The 22,551-nt window shown below is 43.0% G+C and overlaps 1 protein-coding gene across 1 annotated transcript; it reads right to left on the bottom strand.

Moving 5' to 3' along the window:
- Window positions 1-1,605: 1,605 nt before the first annotated feature.
- On the bottom strand, window positions 1,606-13,643 carry LOC140455643 (uncharacterized). The gene has a single exon (XM_072550618.1). The coding sequence runs from the start codon at window positions 12,490-12,492 to the stop codon at window positions 11,452-11,454; it is 1,041 nt and encodes a 346-aa protein (XP_072406719.1). The 5' UTR covers window positions 12,493-13,643; the 3' UTR covers window positions 1,606-11,451.
- Window positions 13,644-22,551: the final 8,908 nt, after the last annotated feature.

Here is a 22,551-nt window from a genome sequence, read left to right as displayed (position 1 = left end):
TTAGAATTTTAACTCGTATAGTTATGTGTTGGTGGCTCATTATTGTTTATCCATAATTAGAATTTATTTATTGGCAATAGTCAAGTACAGAAATCTGATCTGTGCTTTTTCTGAACATGGGTCTAAAAGATGGGAAAGATGGGGAATTCTGTGCACTTTAAAAAATTTTTAATATCTGTTTGGAATACCCGCACTTGATATCCAGCACACTACTCCATGAAGATGTAACTCTATGAAGGCTATTGCAATAAGTTTGCACTAGTGAACTGGATTAGATGATGTACAACACAGACTCAGGAAGGAGAATCAAGCAGCAGTGAGAGTTGGGTACAGTTCTTCTGATGGAGGTACGTGTACCTTCATGACCTCTTGTTAGTATGGGTTAATATGCCACAACATTAATGTAAATTGTTATAGTTACTGATATGAACTAAAGTACATCTTTGTGCTAAAGAAAAGTGCCTCTTCTTACTCATGGTCTATACTCCGCTATAAACCACCAACTAACTCCTTAAACTAACAGAAGTATGGTTGTTGGCAACCAAAGAGCCAAGATATAAACAGCATATATGTGGTGACAATGATAGGCATCATCATACAATCTGTGTCAGTGATTGGTTTTGTAATAAATATTAGGCCCATTTCATTCTCAGACTCACCTTGACACTGGACACCTTTTCATTGCCCTGACTGGTTCACCTTTCAGTGTCTTGCCTGATTGATTTGATTAGATTACTTACAGTGTGGAAACAGGCCCTTCGGCCCAACAAGTCCACACCGACTCTCCGAAGAGCAACCCACCCAGACCCATTCCCCGACATTTACCCCTTCACCTAACACTATGGGCAATTTAGCGTGGCCAATTCACCTAACCTACACATTTTTGGACTGTGGGAGGAAACCGGAGCACCCGGAGGAAACCCACGCAGACACGGGGAGAATGTGCAAACTCTACACAGTCAGTAGACTGAGGTGGGAATTGAACCCGGGTCTCTGGCGCTGTGAGGCAGCAGTGCTAACCACTGTGCCGCCCACAAATTAGCTCAGAGGAAATAATCAGTCTGTAAGGGAAGGGGAAATGTTTGAGAGAGAATCAGGGGAAAAGGAGATAGTGGAAACTTGTGAAGATCACATGGTTAATTTTTGGCACTTGTTGGTATGTGACTTAGTGGAGGTGATCTATTGGAGTGAAACAGAATCTGCCAAGGTCTCCAATGGATAAGCCCATAATTAAAGTGCAGATCAGTTCAAAAAAAGAGCAAATATTACCCTCATGGAACTAAATGGCTTAGAATTAATAAATAACAGACTCACCATTTGAGAAACTATATTTCTATATCCTGAGAAATTAGCCTAAAAACAAAGGACAAGAATAATTACCTACTTTGAAAATAACAGGATCTGAATAATACTCAATAGTTTTCCACGAGCTGTGCAAGAGTGTGTGTACCCTCCACATGCCCGAGATATAAAATCCAGGATTGTGGTGCACTCCTTCCTGTCATGTTCTGTACTTGGAGACCAAACCAACCAGCTCGAACACCTCGACTTGCTGCTGAAATTACCGAGAAAGTCAAAAGGACATATTGACCATAAAACCTCATCAACAGATTGCTGGTTTTTAATGTGGCCACTAACACGGGGATGTAATTTATCTGGTGGGACAATAGGCGTTGAGTAATGTCTCTACAAAAGCTTTGCCCACAACTTCCACTGTGACCATCAGAGCAGGTTTCACACAAAACAATCCAAAATTTCAAATCCTTCCTCATAAACATGTTTTAAATCGGGTTTAATGACTCCAAATATGCTTTATCTCGCTTAGTGGTATTATCCCTAGACTAATAATCCAGAGAACCAAGTAATGTTTCAGGGACCTGGGTTCAAATCTCGCCATAGCAGATGGTGGAATTTGAATTCAATAAAGAGTCTAATAATGATCAAGAAACCATTGTCAATTGTCAGGAATAAAACCCATCTAGTTCACTAATGCTCCTCAGGGAATCAAATCTGCCATCCTTACCTGGTCTGGCCAATATGTAACTCCAGACTCACAGCAATATGGTTGATTCTTAACTGCCCTCTGGGCAATGAAGGATTGGCAATAAATACTGGCATGTATGAACGAAATGTAAGTTCCTGTAATCAGTGTTAAAACGTTGTTTACAAATGTAACATATCAGCAAGAACAGACCATTCAGCCTAAGCCTACTTATTTGTTTGTGCTCTACTTTCCCATTAGAAATGGGGTAAAGTGTTGTTTTTGCAGATATAGAAAAAGCATACAGAAAAGGGGTACAGCAAGAGAACTTTTAACCCTGCAGGTATTTAGGGACTTTTCAGTGTATAATTGTGGTTAATTAAATACTAACTTTAGTGTGTAATTACTATAACAAAAAGTTATTTTTGTAAAATTACACTTTCAGCAAAAAGCTGAGATAACCGAAGTGCTTGAGCTATACAAAATGATACAAGTTAATGAAATGTCCGAGGATGGAATGTACCAGCAGAATTGATACAAAATGTTAAACCAGATCTAGATGTACTGTCGACAAAATAAATGTATGTGTCGGCACTTACAGAAAGGAAGGTTGCCAATCTAGGGAAGGGGGAAGTACAGCTGGGCAGTGGTCTGGCACAGTAAGAGAGATTGGGTAATTAGGAGTCTGGAGAGATGACCTCACTCAGCTCAAAGGGTATAACTGTACACTAACCGAAATTCTAATTTGCTCAATTGTCTTGTGCAATTGCAGCCCATACTTGCAAGTTCGTCATAAATTGTCTTGTTTCCAGTTTTGGTGGTCTCGTCTAAATTTTATTGAATTTTGTTTCTAACACCATCAATCCCAATAGCCCTTGATTGTTTGCGTTAAAGGTTTGTTTTAATTGGTGTTAAAATGACTTAAGAACACTCACACCCCTCATAGAAGTAGAAATGTTAACATTTATCTGTTCGTCCCAAGATCTTGTGAAAACCCAACATCTCCAGATATATCTCAGACTTTACAGCAAAAACTCACATTTGCTGAGAAAATGTTGAAGACATTTTGCCTTCCTGTGTTTGATGGAAGGAGGAACAGGCAATCTCCTCAAACATGACTGAATTGCAGCCCCAAGTCCAGAATGCTCCGCCTTCACTGAGGTTATTTAAAACATCCACAGGGACTCAGCTCAATTCATCCAACCCCCTCACAATCCCGCTTCGAACTACATTACCCATGCTGCTATGGGGTCTACGCTTGCGCGATGACCGACGTTAGTATAGAAACATGGAAGAGCCGGTCCGCAGTGCCTGGCGGGAGTTGTAGTTCTGACTCCTTTCAATGTCGGTTGGGAGCTAGCGTTCGGGAGTTCGAATCTTACGACGCGCGAGCTCGACCAGCTGTCACACGGTGAGTGTTACAATTGGAGGTGCGTCCCTGGCGGCGTGAACAGGATTCACAGCCTCTTCCGCCTCCAGCCAATTGCCCCCATCCAAACAGAGTAACTGTTGGCCAGGAAAAGGATTGGGCAATGGTCAACCTTGGAGAATCAATAGCTGCTAACAGGGTCCATTATTGAAGCTCAAAGGCTTGCATCATTCCCAAGTGAAAAATGAGCTTCCCCTAGCACTTCCCCCATTGTTTCCCTGGAGGGGCTGCCTCACGACTGCCCTCAGGATTTGGAGATTCCATTTCTGCTCCGACGAATGTGATATTATTTGAACAGCTTGTAGCCATGAATAAGATGATGGACAGTCTTTGGCAAGTCATGAAGTGAGTTACTCGCTGCAGTAATCCTCACCTCTTGACCTACTCCTGTAACACTGCATATATACAGCTAAAAGTCACACAACACCAGATATAGTCCAACAGGTTTATTTGGAAGTACTAGCTTTCAGAGCACTGGTCCTTCATCAGGTAACTCCAAAAGCTAGTACTTCCAAATAAACCTGTTGGACTATAACCTGGTGTTGTGTAATTTCAAACTTTTTCCACCCACTCCAACACTGGCACCTCAACATCATATATATGACTGGTCTAGTTCAGTTTCTGGTCATAGGTAACCCAAGATAATGATGGATTTGGTGATGGTAATGACTTTGAATATCAGGGGGTACTGGGTAAATTGTTTCTTGCTACTTTTCATTGGATGTTGTCCAGATATTGCTGCGTTTGGATTTAGATTGCTTCAGTATCTGAGGAGTTGTGAATGGTGCTGAACATTGTGCAATCATCAACGACCATCCCTACCTTTGAACTTATGATGGAGCTCATTGATGAAGAACCTGAAGATGCTTGGGTCTACGATACTCCCTAAGAAACTGTTCCGCAGAGCTGTTCTGAAGCTAAGATGAATGACCTCCAACAATCACAATCATCTTCCAATATTCCGGGTCGGACACAAACCAGCAGACAGTCTTTCCCGATTACCATTGATTGCACTGATTTTAAGGAAGGGTCACTCGACCTGAAATGTTAACTCTGACTTCTCTCCACAAATGCTGCCAGACCTGTTCAGCTTTTCCAGCAATCTCTATTTTTGTTTCCCATTGATTACAGTTTTGTTAGGCCTCCTCAATGTCACACTTGGTCAAATGTGGCTGTGATGTTGAGGGCAATCACTCTCACCTCTGGATCTCAGTTCTTTTGTCCATGTTTGTAATGAGGTGAGAAGCTGACTGGCACTGAAGGAACCCAAACTGGATTACTGTTGAGCAAGTGTTGCTTGGTTGTACTGTTGATGACACTTTCCATCACTTTGCTGATGATCGAGTATGATGGGTTGGTAATTGGCTGGGTTGGATTTGTCCTGCTTTTTGTGGATATACCTGGACAATTTTCTACATTGCTGGGTAGTTTGGTTAGTTCTACAGCACAAGTCTTGAGTACGTTTGCCACAATGTTGCCAGGGCCCAAAAACTTTGCAATATTCAGTGTCTTTATCTCTAGCTTGCTATCACATGAAGCAAATCAAGTTAGCTGAAGACTGCTACCTGTGAGGTTGGGGACCACTGTATAAGACCGAGATGGATCGTTCACTAGGCACCTCTGGCTGAAGATTGTCGTGAATGTTTCAGCCTTACCTTTTACACTGATATGCAATTCTCCCCTGTCATTAAGGTTGGGGATATTTGTGGAGTTTCCTCCTCCAGTAAGTTGTTTAATTGTCCACCATCATTCACGACTGGATGTAGCAGGACTGCAAAGATTATATCTGATCCATTTGTTGTGAGATCACTTAGCTCCATATGTGATTGGCTGTTTGGTGCATAATTAGTCCTGTTTTGTAGGTTCACTAGGGGGACACCTCATTTTGAAGTATGTCTGCTGCTCCTGCTATGTCTTCCTGCATTCTTCATTGAACCAGGGTTGATTTCCTAGCTAGATGGTAACAGGAGAATGGAGAATATGCTGGGCCATGATGTTACAGGTTATGCTGGAGAATGACTGTGAAGCTGCTGTTAGTCCTCCATGTTTCATAGAGTCATAGAGATGTACAGCATGGAAACAGACCCTTCGTTCCACCCAACCATGCCGACCAGATATCCCAGCCCAATCTAGTCCCATCTGCCAGCACCCATCCCATATGCCTAGGCCTGAGTTGCTAGACCTGTTCAAAGTCTGTCTCATTTAGCACTGTGATAATGTCACACAACACAGTGTAAGGTATTCTCACTGTGAAGTACGACTTCATTTCCGCAAAGAGAGTGCAGGAGGTAGTCTGTCATGGACAGATGCATCTGTAGATTGTTGAGGATGAGGTCAAATACATTTTATTCTCTTGTTGGTTCCCTTATTGCCTATGATAGACAGTCTAACGGAAATAACATGCAGGCTACTATTAGCAGAGGACCAGGGAACAGGGAAGTTACATTGAATTTGTACAGAACCTTAGTTCAGCCACCCAAAGTACTGTGCAGTTGAAAAGGACACCAAAGAACTGGAGAAGATGCAAAAAAAATTGATAAAGATGAGATTGAGAATTGAGAGACTTTCACTACAGGATTTTAACTACAGGAAAATCCAGCACTTCTCCCAGAAAATAGAAGGCTGAGGTAATAAATGTCTTTAAACTGATGATGAGGATATAGAACTTGCAGCCAGAAGGAATGGTTGAGGAAATAGTTTAGATGCATTTGTTAGGAAGCAGGGTATATTCCATGAGAACGGAATAGAGGAATCCATTGAACAGGGTGAGATAAAATAGGCAGGGAGAAAGCTTATGTGAAGCCTTCCATCAAAAGAAAGCAGTTGGACCAAATGGTCTGTTTCTGTGCTTTAAAATTTAAAATGAAATGAAAATAATGCTGGAAATTCTCTGCAAGTCAGGCAACATCTGTGGAGAAAAACAAGTTCACTTTCAGCTTGAGATGATTCTTCATCAGAAACTAGACTGAAGTTGGTTTTCTCTTTTATCGGTTAACTCTCCCCATTTTTGCCAACACTAACTGGTACCACCTGCACTTCATAGTTGAGCTGCTTTTCATTTTCATTCCTCAGCGCTGGTCAGCCTGAAGTCAACAAGTCACAATCGCTTCCAAGCACAGACTCTTCAAGTCACAGACACTTTGCAAGCACAAGACCCACCTCGAGACTGGAGTACTTCCCAAAGTCACTGCCATATCTGGTTTTCGCTCACTCACAGCATAGAATCATTCCCTGAGACCCAGAGTCACTCCCAAACAATGGCTCAATTTCTACTCCTGCTCTGTTCTCAGTTCTCCCTCTGCCTTTCAGTCTTCTGTGCTTATCCCACTTGTGCACATCATGATTGACTTGGATGATATGGGTTTTCCTCTTCTGATCTACTGACAAACAGTTCAAAGCTACACTGATGTTATCAGTCTTAATGCCTCCGAGGATGAAGAATTCACACTAGAAATCTCTGAGCAACATTCACCCGGGAAACAGGTGGGACAATGTCAAGTTGATATGCCACCTGATCGCAAAGTCGCCATCATTTCAGTGGTAACTTTAGACAATGCCCCACACTGTGTGTAAAATCATTCTTGCCAACAAACCTTTATTTACCCATGATTAAATCAAAGTCACATGAATATGGAAAGCCATAGTGTTAAAACTTATGTTTCCTAATGTTCCTGTTTCATCAAAAAAGTTTGCATGCACTATCATTTGCAAGTTACTTCATACACATAGTCCATGAAGAAATTGATCATATATGAACAAAACAACTCTTCGCTGTTTCAAATCATTTTTGGTTTCAATTTTGTCAGCTACCATGTAGTGCGACACACATTTTTAAAGCATTCAGATCTTCTGATGTTATATATGTAGTTGTTATACATTCATCCTGGTTTCTGCTGGTTCCTGGGGTAATATTATCTTTCAGGGATATGTTGTTGTCCATGGTAACTATTGCAGTTGATTACATTTCTTGAGGACCGACTGACTTCTGAGATCAATGGTCGTTCAGTTCCTTACTTTTTAAAAAATGTATTCATTTTGTGAGAAGTGGGCGTTACTGACTGACTAGCAGTTATTGACTGTTCTAGTTGCCTTTGAGAAGGTGATAGTGAACTGTCTTCTTGAATTGCTGCAGGTTAACGCACAATGCAATTAGGGAGGGAATTCCAGGATTATGACAATAGTGAAGGAACGACAATATATTTCCAGGTCAGCATGCTGAGTGGCTTGGAGGGGAACTTGAAGTGGTACTGTTCCCATATATCTACTGCCCTTGTTCTTTGAGATGGAAACAGTCATGGGTTTAGAAGGTGCTGTCTACAGATCTTTGGTGAAGTTCTGCAGTGTATTTTGTAGATAGAACACACTGCATCGCTGGGGAAGGGAAGGGAGTGGATGCTTATGGATGTGGTGCTAAATCAGTCTGCTTTGTCCTGGATGGTATCAAGCTTCTTGAGTGAGGCTGCACTCATCCAGGTAGGTGGAGAGTATTCCATCATATTCTTGACTTGTACCTTGTAGATGGGGGACAGGCTCTAGGGAGTCAGGAGGTGAGTTACTCACCTCAGTATTCCTAGCCTCTGACTTGCTATTGTGGCCATTGTGTTTATGTGGTGAGTCCAGTTGAATTTCTGGTCAATGATAACCCCCAGGATGTTGATAGTGTAGGATTTAGGAATGGTAACACCATTGAATGTCAAGAGGCGGTCGTTAGATTGTCTCTTATTGGTGATGGTCATAGCCTGGCCTTTGTGTGGTGCAAATGTTACTTGCCACTAATCAGCCCAAGTCTGGATATTGTCCAGATCTTGCTGCATTTGAACATGGACTGCTTCAGTATCTGAGGAATGACAAACTGTGCTGAACATTGTGCAATCATTAGTGAACATACCCACTTTTGATCACATTATGGAAAGAAAGCCATTGATGAAAGAGATGTACTGGAGCTGAAATGACTGACCTCTAACAACCACAACCATTCTCCTTTGTGTCAGGTATGACTCCAACCACCAGAGAGATTTTCCTCTACTACCCATTGATTCCAATTTTGCTATGGCTCCTTGATGTCACTCTCAGTCGAATGCAGCCTTGATGCCAAGGGCTGTCATTCTCACCTCGCCTCTGGAATTGAGCTCTTCTGTCCAATTTTGAACCAAGGCTGTATTGAGGTCAGGAGATGAGCAGCTCTGGCAGAATCCGAACTGGGCTTCACTGAGCAGGTATTGTTGAGCAGGTGCTGCTTGAAAGCAGTGCTGATGACACCTTTCACCACTTTACTGATGAGCAAGAGTAGACTGATGGGGTGGTAATTGGCTGGGTTAGATTTGTTTGCTTTTTACGTTCAGGACATACCTGGGCAATTTTCTACGTTGCTGGGTAGATATCAGTGTTGTAACTGGACTGGACTTGGTTAGTGAAATCGAGTTGACCTCATCAGCTGTGGGCTGTTAAGGAGCAGCTTCCTCAGTTCACTTTCACAATGCATGATTGAGGTGACAACTTTTCGACACAGACTCAAGTTTCCAAGTGAACTAATTTCTGATGACTAAATTGAATGTTTGCACTTTGAATAGTTTCCTAATTCTGAGCCCTGGCAACGATTTTTAGATTTATGGAAGTGAGATATAGCTTTTTATTATTCATTCAATTTTGTCACATTTTTAATGGTACTTCAAGTCTCAATAATATTTTAACAATTGGAACAGTTGCCTAGGTGCCATATGACATTAGTCTCTAGACTGTTCAACTTCCCCTGTTTTCAGTAGCTATGTTATTCCCTCTAAGTTTGCCTCCTACAGATGAGTACCAGGTCTGTTGATTAATTTTTCAATGACAGCTTTGGCAAATTTTACCATCACATTTCCATTTAACTGGGGTTGTGAGGAGATGGTGTGTGGTGCTGAATTTTCCCATCATTCAGGAAGTGTCTGAATTGAGATCTTTGTCACTGATCACAATGTCAAGAATGTCATGTCGACTGAAGTGTGCTTTCAGAAATTCTACAATCTCATTGGGAGTCCTTGATGTCAGCTGCTGTCACGCCCTGCTGTCTCAATAGTAGTCAACTGTGATGAAATAATCAGTTCCAGTGAGAGTGAACAGCTCGACTCCAAGCTTCATCCATGGGTTGTCTGGGATGTCACAAGTCATGAGCAGCTCTTTATCTTGTTTACCTTGATGTTCAAGCACTGCATTGGCTGATGTGGTCCATCACCTCATTGCTCATGTTTGACCAGTAGAGCACTTCTCTGACCTTCCTCAGACTAGACTCAATTCCTTGATAGTTTGTGTCAGGTGTGTTTCAACAATCCTTTTTTTCATCTTTTTAGAGATAATGAGCCTGTTCCCTTTGTAAAAGATGCCAAGTTGGATGATGACTTCATCTCTGTTTGCTCAGTACTCTCTTACAGTCACAGGGGTGTCCTTGATGGTTTCAGGCTATCTTTTCATCACAACTTATTGTAACATTGTTAAAAACCACACAACATCAGGTTATAGTCCAACAGGTTTATTTGGAAGCACTAGCTTTTGCAGTGCTGCTTCTTCATCACTGATGGAGTTGTGGAGTATAAGATCGTAGGACACAGAATTTATAGCAAAAGTTTACAGTGTAATGCAATTTAAATTATATATTGAAAAAGACCTGGATTGTTTGTTAAGTCTCTCATCCTTTAGAATGGGCATGTTGGTTTCAGTTTTTTCATATGTAAATCCCAGAATTTTCTTAAAGTTACATTCTCAAGGGAACTTTAACAATAGGTGCCATGTTTGCCCCGATAATGCATTAAAGGTGTGAGGCTGTCTGTGTGCCCCAATGTTCAGACTGATTCTAATCTAAAAAAGGGATTTACGGAATCTTACATGGATTCATGCAGTTTTTGAGCAAAATAAAATATAATTCTGCAAGTACAAAGGTGTGTCTGTGTGTGTGTGTGTGTGTGTGTGGGGGGGGGGGTAGGTATGAGTGTCTATGAGAGACTGTGAGTATGTTTATGTGTGTAACTGTGAGTGTAAAGGGGTATAAGTCTATGAGAGGGTGCGTGTATGTGTGAGCGTATGAGAGAGAGCTTGTGTACGAGCGAGGGGCTGCGTGAGTTCATGTGTCTGTAGGTGTGTGTGTGTGTGTGTGTGTGTGTGAGATATGAACCCAAGGTCCTGGTTGAGGCTATCAGCCTCTGCTCGGCCACTTTGTGTTGTTGCCTTCTGCCTGTAACATTTGAGGAGGTGCATTTCATTGAGTAGATTGCTTGATCTTAGTAAGACACTTCGTCTGTTACATTCTTCTCTCTGCTTTGCTGCTGATTTGCAGTGTATGTCGTGCTGTTGCTTCTGGTTGAACCTAAAAGATTTCTGTACCAGTATCAAGTTTTATCAAAGACAATATGGTTCTCAACAGCACATTTGTGATATACATCTGCTTCCCTTGCTTGTACCTAATTTCCAGAGATATCACTTGGAAGTGAAGTTATGTTTCTTGCAAAAACTTTGGAACAAAGAGAAATAATTTGAGAAAAATCAGTTGAATTGGTTGTAGTCAGACTCCACCATCACTTTCTCTCTCCCAAACAGGTGGTGGTTGAAATCCTCACATGTAAAGATGATAGCCAGGTTCTCTTTCTCAATCTGTACAGTTTCGCTCAGTGTCTAATAGTGCTCTGGATACAAACACAACAGATTTATCTTCACTGCATGGGGGTTATTCCAAGTCCTGTTTCACTGACATCACACTGCAGGGTGACTCTATTGTTGACATCATAATCCTTCAGCACTGGTGATGTCATCACTAGTTGTTTGGAAGTGAAAGCTGCTTCTTGTTCTGTGTCCCAGTCCCACTGAACATCCTGCACAGTGAGACTGTGTACAGATTCATACTCTGAGCACAAGTTGGGCTAAAATTTGGGCAGGTTCATATTCCAGGAGGTCCAACAGTTGTGTCAAGACTTTATTACATATATCTTGATTACAAAGTTCACACTTGAAGATTGAATCCACCATGTGGGTCCTCTGATGCAGCAGGAACTTTGATAAACAGGAGAACAATTTCTCACACAGCTGGCACATGAGCAGTTTCCCCCCTGTGAATGCGTTGGTGTCTGCGGAGGGTCGATGACTGCGAGAATGATTTGCTGCAGACCTCACACTTAAACGCTTTCTCCCCTGTGTGGATAATTTGGTGTCTGCGGAGGGCTGATGATCCCAAAAAGGATTTGTCACAAACCTCACACGTGAATGGTTTCTCACCTGTGTGGATACGTTGATGCGTGTAGAGGTTTCCTAACTGCGAGAAGGATTTATTACACATCTGACATGTGAATGGTTTCTCTCCTGTGTGAATGCGTTTATGTCTGCGTAGGGTTGAGGATTCCAGGAACGATTTGTCACAAACATCACATGCAAATGGTTTTTCTCCTGTGTGAAGGTACAGATGTGTGCGGAGATGTGATGATGACAAGAATGACTTGTCACACACCTCGCATACAAATGGCTTTTCCCCTGTGTGAATCCTCTGGTGTGACAGGAGATTGGATGATCTGTAGAAAGCTGCCTCACACAAATCACACCTGAAGGGCTTCTCCCCTGTGTGAATCCTCTGGTGTCTCAGCAGTGTCGTAGATGTCAGAAAGGTTTTCTCACACACCTCACACTTGAATGGCTTCTCCCCTGTATGACTGTATTGGTGTCTGTGGAGATTTGATGACTGTAAGAATGATTTATTACACACTTTGCACACAAATGGTCTCTCCCCCGTATGAATCCGTTGGTGTCTACGAAGGGTTGATGACTGTGCGAATGATACGTCACAGACCTCACATGTGAATGGTCTCTCCCCTGTGTGAATGCGTTGGTGTGCTTGAAGGTTTGATGAATCAAAGAATGATTGGTTGCACACTTCACAGCCGAACAGTTTCTCACCTCTGTGAATCCGCTGGTGTCTAAGCAGGTTTCCTAACTGTGAGAATGCTTTGTCACAGACCTCACATGTGAATGGTTTCTCCCCAGTGTGAGTACTCTGGTGTCTCAGAAGAATTGTAGAAGTTGTAAAAGCTTTACCGCAAACCTCACACTTGAATGGTTTCTCTTCCATCTTCCTGTTCTTGTGTTAACAACTGTGCAACAGATACACCCTTGTGTCAAGGGATTGTATGAGCCTGAGGAGCCCCCTTCACAAACCTAACACTTGAACAATCTCTCACCTGGAGAAAGCAGCAAGTAATTCATGAGGCTCGATGAGTGATTGAAGCTCTCACCACACTTGGAACCACTCACACTTCTTCCCAGTCTCACCCTGACCAATCACCCACAACCGAACCTTGAGAAAGTTTGTTTCTGGTGGAAGGCTCCAGACCACTGACCAGTTTCAGATCTGACCTGACTGATTTCCAGATGATGGTTTCACTGCCCAACCTTCTCTGTGTTGAGCAATGCTGTGAAGGAATTGGATGTCTTCCCACAGTTGTGCAGTTGTTCCTTGGGTGGTGGTCAGGATGTATCTGCATTGTCTATTCTCTCTGGTGCAGTATGGTACAATTTTTCTGTAAAACAGGAAAAGGAGACATGATTTCCTCCAGCATCCTTTTTCTTTTGCTCACGGGCTGACTCCTCAGATTTTTTTTATTCATATCTTCACGGGATGTGAATGTTACTGACGAGATGAGCATTTGTTCCCATCCCTAATTGCTTGGAATAGGAGGTGCTAGGCTGCTTTTATGAACCACCTCTGTCCATGGTGGTGTAGGGATCTCCACAGCACTGTTTGTGATGGAGTTTCAGGATTTTGAACTGGCCACAATGAAGCAGTGGTGATACAGTTCCGAGATAGATTGCTGTGTGGTTCGGAGGGGAATTGGCAAGTGGTGGTGTTGAACACAAAGTAAGAACAAGAGGAGGCAATTCAGTCCCTCAACTTACTCCGCCATTCAATAAAATCATGGCTGTTGTAATTTTGGCTTCAACTACACATACCAATCTACCCATTGCTGTTTCTTGTCCTTCTAAGTGTTGGAGGTCACAGGGTTGGAAGATACTTTCAAATGTGTCTTGCTGAGTTATTGCAGTGCATCTTTAAGATGGTACACACTGTTGCCAGAAAGTGGCAGTGTTGAAAAGACTGTAAGTTCAAGATGCTGGATGGGATGGCGATCAAATGGACTTCTTAGACCTGGACAGTCTTGAGTTTTCTCAGTATTGTTGGAGCTGTGCTCGTCCTGGCACATGCAAAGTATTCCATTGCACAAAGGATGTTGAAAGAGAACTAAGACATCATTAAAATAACATAGAGTCATAGAGATGTACAGCACGGAAACAGACCCTTTGGTCCAACTCGTCCCTGCCAACCAATATCCCAACCCAGTCTAGTCCCATCTGCCAGTACCTGGCCCAAATCCCTCCAAACCCTTCCTATTCATATACCTATCCAAATGCCTTTTAAATGTTGCAATTGTACTAGCCTCCACCACTTCCTCTAGTTTTCCAGGTGTGGTGAAACCAAAGCTTCGTGCCTCCAAAACATGATTTCTACCCCAAGTACACAAAGGGGTAGAAATCATGTTTTGGATGCACAAAGCTTTGGTTTCACCATACCTGGAAAACCAGGTATAGTTCCAGGAGGAGACATTACCCTTGGAGGGAGTGCAGTGTAGATTTACTGGTTTGATCCTTGGACTGTAATGGTCACATGATGAGGAGAGACCAAACAAACTTGGGTTATATTCTCTGCACTTCGGAAGATTTGATCAATACTTCCAATTCATTATGGGGACAGTCACAAAGTTTAAATACCCATTTGATCTGCTGTTCAGTCACCTCCACTTCACCAGTCACTTTCAGGAAACTTATTTCATTCCAAACATATTTGGATTGACTGTGACAGACAACAAACAAAGAGTCTACCACTCTATCCATTCTCTCCTCATTACCGTCAACAAATAATTCACTAATTACTATTCCACAGAATAATAACAAACTACCAACACACAGGACTCAACAATCGGAAATCAGTAAAGATCATCAGACACTCTGCACTTCCCAGATAATTACACGTCACCTGCTCATATACAGGAATGAGCCATCAACAAAACTCAGTCTGGAAATCAGAGGGAAATGCTTCCAATTCGCACAATATCTAACACACAGCTCCAGTCAAACAGTTCAGCACAAAGTACCGAGTAAACAGCTCTCTCAGCTGGATCTTCTCACACAGCATAAGGGACATTTCCACCCCTGATTACCCTCAGGATAGTCAGACTGCCTGAAGATTGGTGTGGATATTATGGGATACAATTTGTATAAAAGCTGCTCCTTCACTCACCATCTCCTCACTTGGTTTTCAGTCCCTATAGGAAGTGAACCAGCTCTGGAAGAGGAAGAGGAGACAATGTGCAGAGTGGGTGGACTCTCTGATTGACGTCTCTCACAGTCAATCCAATATTTCTGGAGCAACATGAATTTCCTGAAACTTGGGAAACTGACCGGGAAATGGAGGTGATTTGCAGATCTGGATTCAAACTTGTCACTGTCCCATCTGAATAAAACCTCACTTATTGCAGCTGCTGTCACAGTTCCCCTGGTAAATGTTTGACAGAGATTTCTTGTGTGGAAAGAGTATTCTTCATCCTCAGAGACTTTCAAACTGTGAATATCAGTGTGGGATGTGTACCCTTGATATGTTTGACAACAGATCAGACGAGGAAGAGCCCCACAGCATACAAGGAAGACATGACATGCACTGGTTGGATTAGCACAAAGAACTGAGGAACACAGGAGGGTGGGTACACAGGAGTGGGGACAAAGGAGCAGCAAAGTAGCTGGGAGAGGAGATTGAGCCAATGTTCGACGAGCAGTGTTCCTCAAGGATTGACTCTGACTTATAAACATAGAAAATAGGTGTAGAAGTAGGGCACTTGGCCCTTCGAGCCTGCACCACCATTCAATATTATCATGGCTAATAATGTAATCTCAGTGTCCCATTCTTCCATACCCCTTGATCCCTTTAGCTGCAGGACATGTCCAGCTCCCTCTTGAATATATCGAATGAACTGGTCCCAACAGCTTCCTGTGGGAGAGAATTCCACAGGTTCATAACTGAGTGAAGAAATTCTTCCTCATCTCAGTCCTGAATGGCTTACCCCGATTCTTAAGACTGTCATCCCTAGTTCTGGACTTGCCCAACATCGGGAATGTTCTTCCCACATCCAGCCTGTCCAGCCTCATCACAATTTTATATGTTTCTATGAGATCCCCCCCATTCTTCTAAATTCCAGCGTGCATAAGACAGCTGATTCAGTCTTTCCTCCTATGTTAGTCCTGCCGTTCCAGGAATCAGTCTGGTAAACCTTCACTGAACACCCCCAATAGCAAAAATGTCCTTCCTCAGTCTAGGTGACCAAAACTGCACACAATACTCAAGGTATAATATCCTTACTCAAATCCTTTTCCCAGCATGCCATTAGCTTTCCTCACTGTCTGCTGCACCTGCATGCCAACCTTCATCAACTCTTCTACCATGACACCCAGATCTTGTTGCACGTCACGTTTTCCTAAACCGCCGTTATTCAGATAATAATTTGCCTTCCTGTTTTTGCAACCAAGGTTGATAACCTTATATTTATCCACATTTTATTGTATTTGACAAATACACTATATTTGCCCACTCAGCCAATGGCCAAGTCACTTTGCAGCCTCTTAGCATCCTCCACACAGCACACACTGCCACCCAGCTTAGTGTCATCTGCAAATTTGGAGTTATGACATTCACTTCCTTCAACCAAATTGTTCATGTATTGTGTGAACAGCTGGGATCCCATCAGTGGACCCAGTGGTACCCCACTCGTCACTGCCTGTCACTCTGAAAAGGACACCCATTTATTCAACTCTCCGCTTCCTTTCTGCCAACCAGTTCTCTATCCATAACTTCCGATACCATGAGGAGAAAGTGAGAACTGCAGATGCTGGAGATCAGAGTCGAGAGTGTAGTGCTGGAAAAGCACAGCAGGTCTGGCAGTATCCAAGGACCAGGAGAATTGACATTTCGGGCAAAAGCCCTTCATTACTGAAATGTCGATTCTTCTGCTCCTCGGATGCTGCTTAACCTGCAGTGCTTTTCTAGCACCACACTCTCAACTTCGATACCATGAGCTTTAACTTTGCTTCCTTGTCTCTTGTGTGGAGCCTTGTCAAAAGCCTTTTGTAAGTCCAGACACACAACATCCATTGATTCACCCTTGTCCACTCTACTGGTCACATCCTCAAAACATTCCAGAAGATTTGTCAAGCATGCTTTCCCTTTAGTGAATCCACGCTTACTAGAACTGATTCTGTCATCACTTTCCAAATACTCAGTTATTAATAATTTACTCCAGCATTTTCCGCACCACCGATGTTAGGTTAACCAGCCTATAATTCCCCATTTTCTCTCTCCTTCCTTTTTTAAAGAGTGGCAAATGTTTGTCCTCTAGGAACAATGCATTGCTCAGAGAGTCACATTATGCCTAGTACGGTGGCAGCACGGCGGCACAGTGGTTAGCACTACTGCCTCACAGCGCCAGAGACCTGGGTTCAATTCCTGCCTCAGGCGACTGACTGTGTGGAGTTTGCACATTCTCCCCGTGTCTGCGTGGGTTTCCTCCGGGTGCTCCGGTTTCCTCCCACAGTCCAAAGATGTGCAGGTCAGGTGAATTGGCCATGCTAAATTGCCCGTAGTGTTAGGTAAGGGGTAGATGTAGGGTTATGGGTGGGTTGCGCTTCGGTGGGGCGGTGTGGACCTGTTGGGCTGAAGGGCCTGTTTCCACACTGTAAGTAATCTAATCTAATCTAAAGTAATCTAATCAGTAAAGTGACTCTTTAGTTGGTGTGTGATTGTGGTTTGGAGACTGAGTCCAGCGTGAGCAACTCTGACAAAATAAAATGATGGACATTTGGACAGATTTTTGACCTATTGATCCAATGGTGGGAGAGGAGCTGTTGAGGGAGAGAGGTTGGTGTGAATACAGAGGGTGGTATGGATAATTAGTGATAGTCAGACCTTGTTTAATTTCTCCCTACATATTTATAGGAACATACGAACAGTAATGGGTCATTCAGCCCCTCTCGCATGTTCCTCCATTCAATGAAATCATGGCTGATCTGTTGCCTAACTGCACTTATCTGCCCTAGCCAATCTTCTTTAAAAACTTTGCTTAACAAAATATTATCCATCTCAGATATAGCGTAGGCCCTGTAGTAGGGGTGTGGAATGCATTGCTTGAAAAAGTAGTAGACTCGCTAACTCTAAGGGCATTTAAATGGTCACTGGATAGATACATGGATGAAAATGAAATAGTGTAGGTTAGGTGGGCTTCAGATTGGCTCCACAGGTTGGCACAACATTAAGGGCCAAGGGGACTGTACTGTGATGTAATGTCCTATATTCTATAAACCCTTCTTATTCACATACCCATCCAGATGGTCTTTTAAAGACTGTAAGTGTACCAGCCTCCACCAGTTCCTCTGGCAGCTCATTCCATACTCGCACCACCCTCTGTGTGAAAACGTTGCCCCTTAGTTATCATTTATCTTTCCCCTCTCACCCTAAACATATGCCCTGTCGTTCTGAATTCCCCCACCTCTATGACTCTAAGAGGGATCTCTGTTTGTTAAAGAATTGGTGTCCAGTCTCCCTCCTCAGCACAGACTAGAAAAGCTTTGCCGGTGTAATTTCAACTTGCCTTGGCACCATGCTGGACCACATATCCACACAGACGGCTGGTTCATTCACAATAACGTCCACATAGAGTCATACACATGTACAGCATAGAAACAGACCCTTCGGTCCAACCCATCCATGTCGACCAGATATACCAACCCAATCTCGTCCAACCTGCCAGCACCCGACCCATATCCCTACAAACACTTCCTACTTATATACCCATCCAAATGCCTCTCAAATGTTGCAATTGTACAAGCCTCCACTTCCTCTGGCTGCCCATTCTATACACGTACCAAATTCTGCATGAGAAAGTTGCCCCTTAGTTCTCTTTTATATCTTTCCCCTCTCACCCTAAACCTATGCCCTCTAGTTCTGGACTCCCTGATCCCAGGGAAAAGATTTTGCCCATTTATCCTATCCATGCCCCTCATAATTTTGTAAAACTCTGTAAGGTCACTCCTCAGCCTCTGACACTCCAGGGTAAACAGCCCCAGCCTGTTCAGCCTCTCCTTATAGCTCAAATCCTCCAACCCTGGCAACATCCTTGTAAATCTTTTCTGAACCCTTTCAAGTTTCACAACATCTTTCCAATAGGAAGTCGACCAGGATTGTACACAATATTCCAACAGTGGCCCAAACAATGTCCTGTACAGCTGCAACAGGACCTCTCAACTCCTGTACTCAGTACTCTGACCAATAAAGGAAAGCATACCGAATGCCTTCTTCACTATCCTATCTATCTGCGACTCCACTTTCAACGACCTATGAACCTGCACTCCAAGGTCTCTTTGTTCAGCAACACTCCCTTGGACCTGACCATTAAGTGTATAAGTCCTGTTAAGATTTGCTTTCCCAAAATGTAGCACCTCGCATTTATCTGAATTAAACTCCATCTGCCACTTCTCAGCCCATTAGCCCATCTGGTCAAGATCCTGTTGTAATCTGAGGTAACCCTCTTCGCTGTCCACTATACCTCCAATTCTGGTGTCATCTGCAAACTTACTAACTGTACCTCTTTTGCTCACATCCAAATCATTTATGTAAATGACAAAAAATAGAGAACCCAGCACCGATTCTTGTGGCACTCCACTGGTCACAGGCCTCCAGTCTGAAAAACAACACACCACCACCCTCTGTCTTCTACCTTTGAGCCAGTTCTGTGTCCATGAGATCTAACCTTGCTAATCAGTCTCCGATGGGGAACCTTGTCGAACGCCTTACTGAAGTCCATATAGATCACATCTACTGCTCTGCCCTCATCAATCCTCTATGTTACTTCTTCAAAAAACTCAATAAAGTTTGAGAGACATGATTTCCCACACTCAAAGCTATGTTGACTATCCCGAATCAGTCCTTGCCTTTCCAAATACATGTACATCCTGTCCCTCAGGATTCCCTCCAACAAATTTCTCACCACTGAGGTCAGGCTCACCGGTCTTTGTTGCCTGGCTTGTCTTTACCGCCCTTCTTAAACAGTGGCACCAATTTGCCAGCCTCCAATCTTCCGGCACCTCACCTGTGACTATCGATGATACAAATATCTCAGCAAGAGGCCCAGTAATCACTTCTCTAGCTTCCCACAGAGTTCTAGGGTACACCTGATCAGGTCCTGGGGATTTATCCACCTTTACCCATTTCAAGACATCCAGCACTTCCTCCTCTGTAATATGAACATTTTTCAAGATGTCACCATGTATTTCCCTACAGTCTATATCTTCCATATCCTTTTCCATAGTAAATACTGATGTAAAATATTCATTTGGTATCTCCACCATTTTCTGTGGCTCCACACAAAGGCCGCCTTGCTGATCTTTGAGGGGCCCTATTCTCTCCCTAGTTACCCTTTTGTCCTTAATATATTTGTAAAAACCCTTTGGATTCTCCTTAATTCTATTAGCCAAAGCTATCTCATGTCCCCTTTTTGCCCTCTTGATTTCCCTCTTAAGTATGCTCCTACTTCCTTTATACTCTTCTAAGGATTCACTCAGACTACCCTGTCTATACCTGACATATGCTTCCTTCTTTTTCTTAACCAAATCCTCAATTTCTTCAGTCATCCAGCATTCCCTATACCTACCAGCCTTTCCTTTCACCCAGATAGGAGTATACTTTCTCTGGAACTTGTTACCTCATTTCTGAAGGCTTCCCATTTCCCAGCCATTCCTTTACCTGCGAGCATCTGCCTCCAATCAGCTTTCGAAAGTTCTTGCCTAATACCGTCAAAATTGGCCTTTCTCCAATTTAGAACTTCAATGTTTAAATCTGGTTTATCCTTTTCCATCATTATTTTAAAATGAATAGAATTATGGTCGCTGGCCCCAAAGTGCTCCCCCACTGACACCTCAGTCACCTGCCCTGCCTTATTTCCCAAGAGTAGGTCAAATTTTGCACCTTCTTTCGTAGGTACATCCACATTCTGAATCAGAAGATTGTCTTGTACACACTTAAGAAATTCCTCTACATCTAAACCTTTAGCAGTATGGCAGTCCCTGTCGATGTTTGGAAAGTTAAAACCCCTACCATAACTACCCTACTATTCTTACAGATAGCCAACATCTCCTTACAAGTTCGTTTCTCAATTTCCCTCTGACTATTGGGGGGGTCTATAAAACAATCAAAATAAGGTGATCATCCTTTTCTTATTTCTCAGTTCCACCCAAATAACTTCCTTGGATGTACTTCCGGGAATATCCTCCCTCAGCACAGCTGTAATGCTATCCCTTATCAAAAATGCCACTCCCCCTCCTCTCTTGCCTCCCTTTCTATCCTTCTTGTAGCATTGGTATTCTGGAACATTAAGCTGCCAGTCCTGCCCATCCCTGAGCCATGTTTCTGTAATTGCTATGATATCCCAGTCCCATATTTCTAACCATGCCCTGAGTTCATCTGCCTTCCCTGTTACGCCCCTTGCATTGAAATAAATGCAGTTTAATTTATTCATCCTACCTTGTCCCTGCCTGCCCTGACTGTTTGACTGATTTCTGTTCTCAACTGTACCAGTCTCAGATTGATCTATTTCCTCACTCTCTCCCTGGGTCCCACCCCCCCAACTTACTAGTTTAAATCCTTCCAAGCAGTTCTAGCAAATTTCCCTGCCAGTATATTAGACCCCTTCCAATTTAGGTGCAATCCGTCCTTCTTGTACAAGTCACTTCAACCCCAAAAGAGATTCCAATGATCCAAAAATGTGAATCCTTCTCCCATACACCAGCTCCTCAGCCATGCATTCATCTGCTCTATCCTCCTATTCCTGCCCTCACTAGCTCGTAGCACTGGGAGTAATCCAGATATTACTACCCTTGAGGACCTCCTTTTTAAATTTCTGCCTAACTCTTTGTATTCTCCCTTCAGAATCTCAACCTTATCCCTTCCTATGTTGTTGGTTCCAATGTGGACAATGACCTCTTGCTGGCCCCTCTCCACCGTGGGAACATTCTGCATCCTCTCTGAGACATCCTTGATCCTGACACCGGGGAAACAACACACCATTCTGCTTTTTCTCTGCTGGCCACAGAAACATCTGTCTGTTCCTCGGACTACAGAATCCCCTAACACAATTGATCTCTTAGAACCTGACGTATCCCTCGTTGCACGAGAGCCAGTCTCAATACCAGAAACTTGGCTGTTTGTGCTATGTTCCCCTGAGAATCCATCACCCCCTACATTTTCCAAAACAGCATACCTGTTTAAAATGGGTATATCCACAAAAGACTCCTGCCCTACGTGCTGACCTCTCTCACCCTTCCTGGAGTTAACCCATCTATATGTCTGTATCTGAGACTTCCCCCCCTTCCTATAACTGCCATCCATCACATACTGTTGGTGTTGCAAACTCCTCATCGCTTCTATCTGTCTCTCGAACCGATCCATTCGATCTGATAAGATTCACATCCAACAGCATTTATGGCAGATATAATCCACAGTAACCCTTAAACTCTCTTTAAACTCCCACATCTGACAAGAAGTACATATCACTGCAAAGGCCATTTTTGCTCTGTCACAATCGATAGACCCAGAAAATAACTGTCTTATTCCTCTACAAACACTGCACCCGGTTAAATTAATAGTTATGGCTTATATTTTAAGTTTACTCAAAAGACTTATCTCTAAAAACATATAATCAAGAAAGAACCCACTGTACTCACTACTGCAGCCTTTCTATTGGACAGACTTAAAACAAGACTAACTTATCTGATTCTGTATTGTAAACTTCGCCCAAACAAGTTCCTCCAAGATTAGTTGTGAAATTCACTGTAAATTTTCCTAGATGCATTCCAATATCCAGCGATACATGAATTCAAAACAGCAAAGGCAGTAACAGTGCAGGTTCTCTTGCGCGCTCTCTCTCTCTCTCTCCTGCACTGTCCTTACCATGTGCTTCCTTTGTCTGTACTTCTCCCTTTTAAAACTACTGTTGTTTTGACCCTTTTTTTCCCCAAAGTTCCAAATCAGTGCAACAGC

Source organism: Chiloscyllium punctatum, chromosome 30, assembly GCF_047496795.1.
Source record: "Chiloscyllium punctatum isolate Juve2018m chromosome 30, sChiPun1.3, whole genome shotgun sequence".
Classification (NCBI taxonomy): Eukaryota; Metazoa; Chordata; class Chondrichthyes; order Orectolobiformes; family Hemiscylliidae; genus Chiloscyllium; species Chiloscyllium punctatum.
Note: the sequence above shows the minus strand (reverse complement) of the source record. Positions and strands in the feature narration are given on the sequence as shown.

Excerpts from the sequence above, each read along its gene's own strand:
- LOC140455643 (XM_072550618.1), bottom strand. The coding sequence starts at position 12,492 with ATGGAAGAGAAACCATTCAAGTGTGAGGTTTGCGGTAAAGCTTTTACA.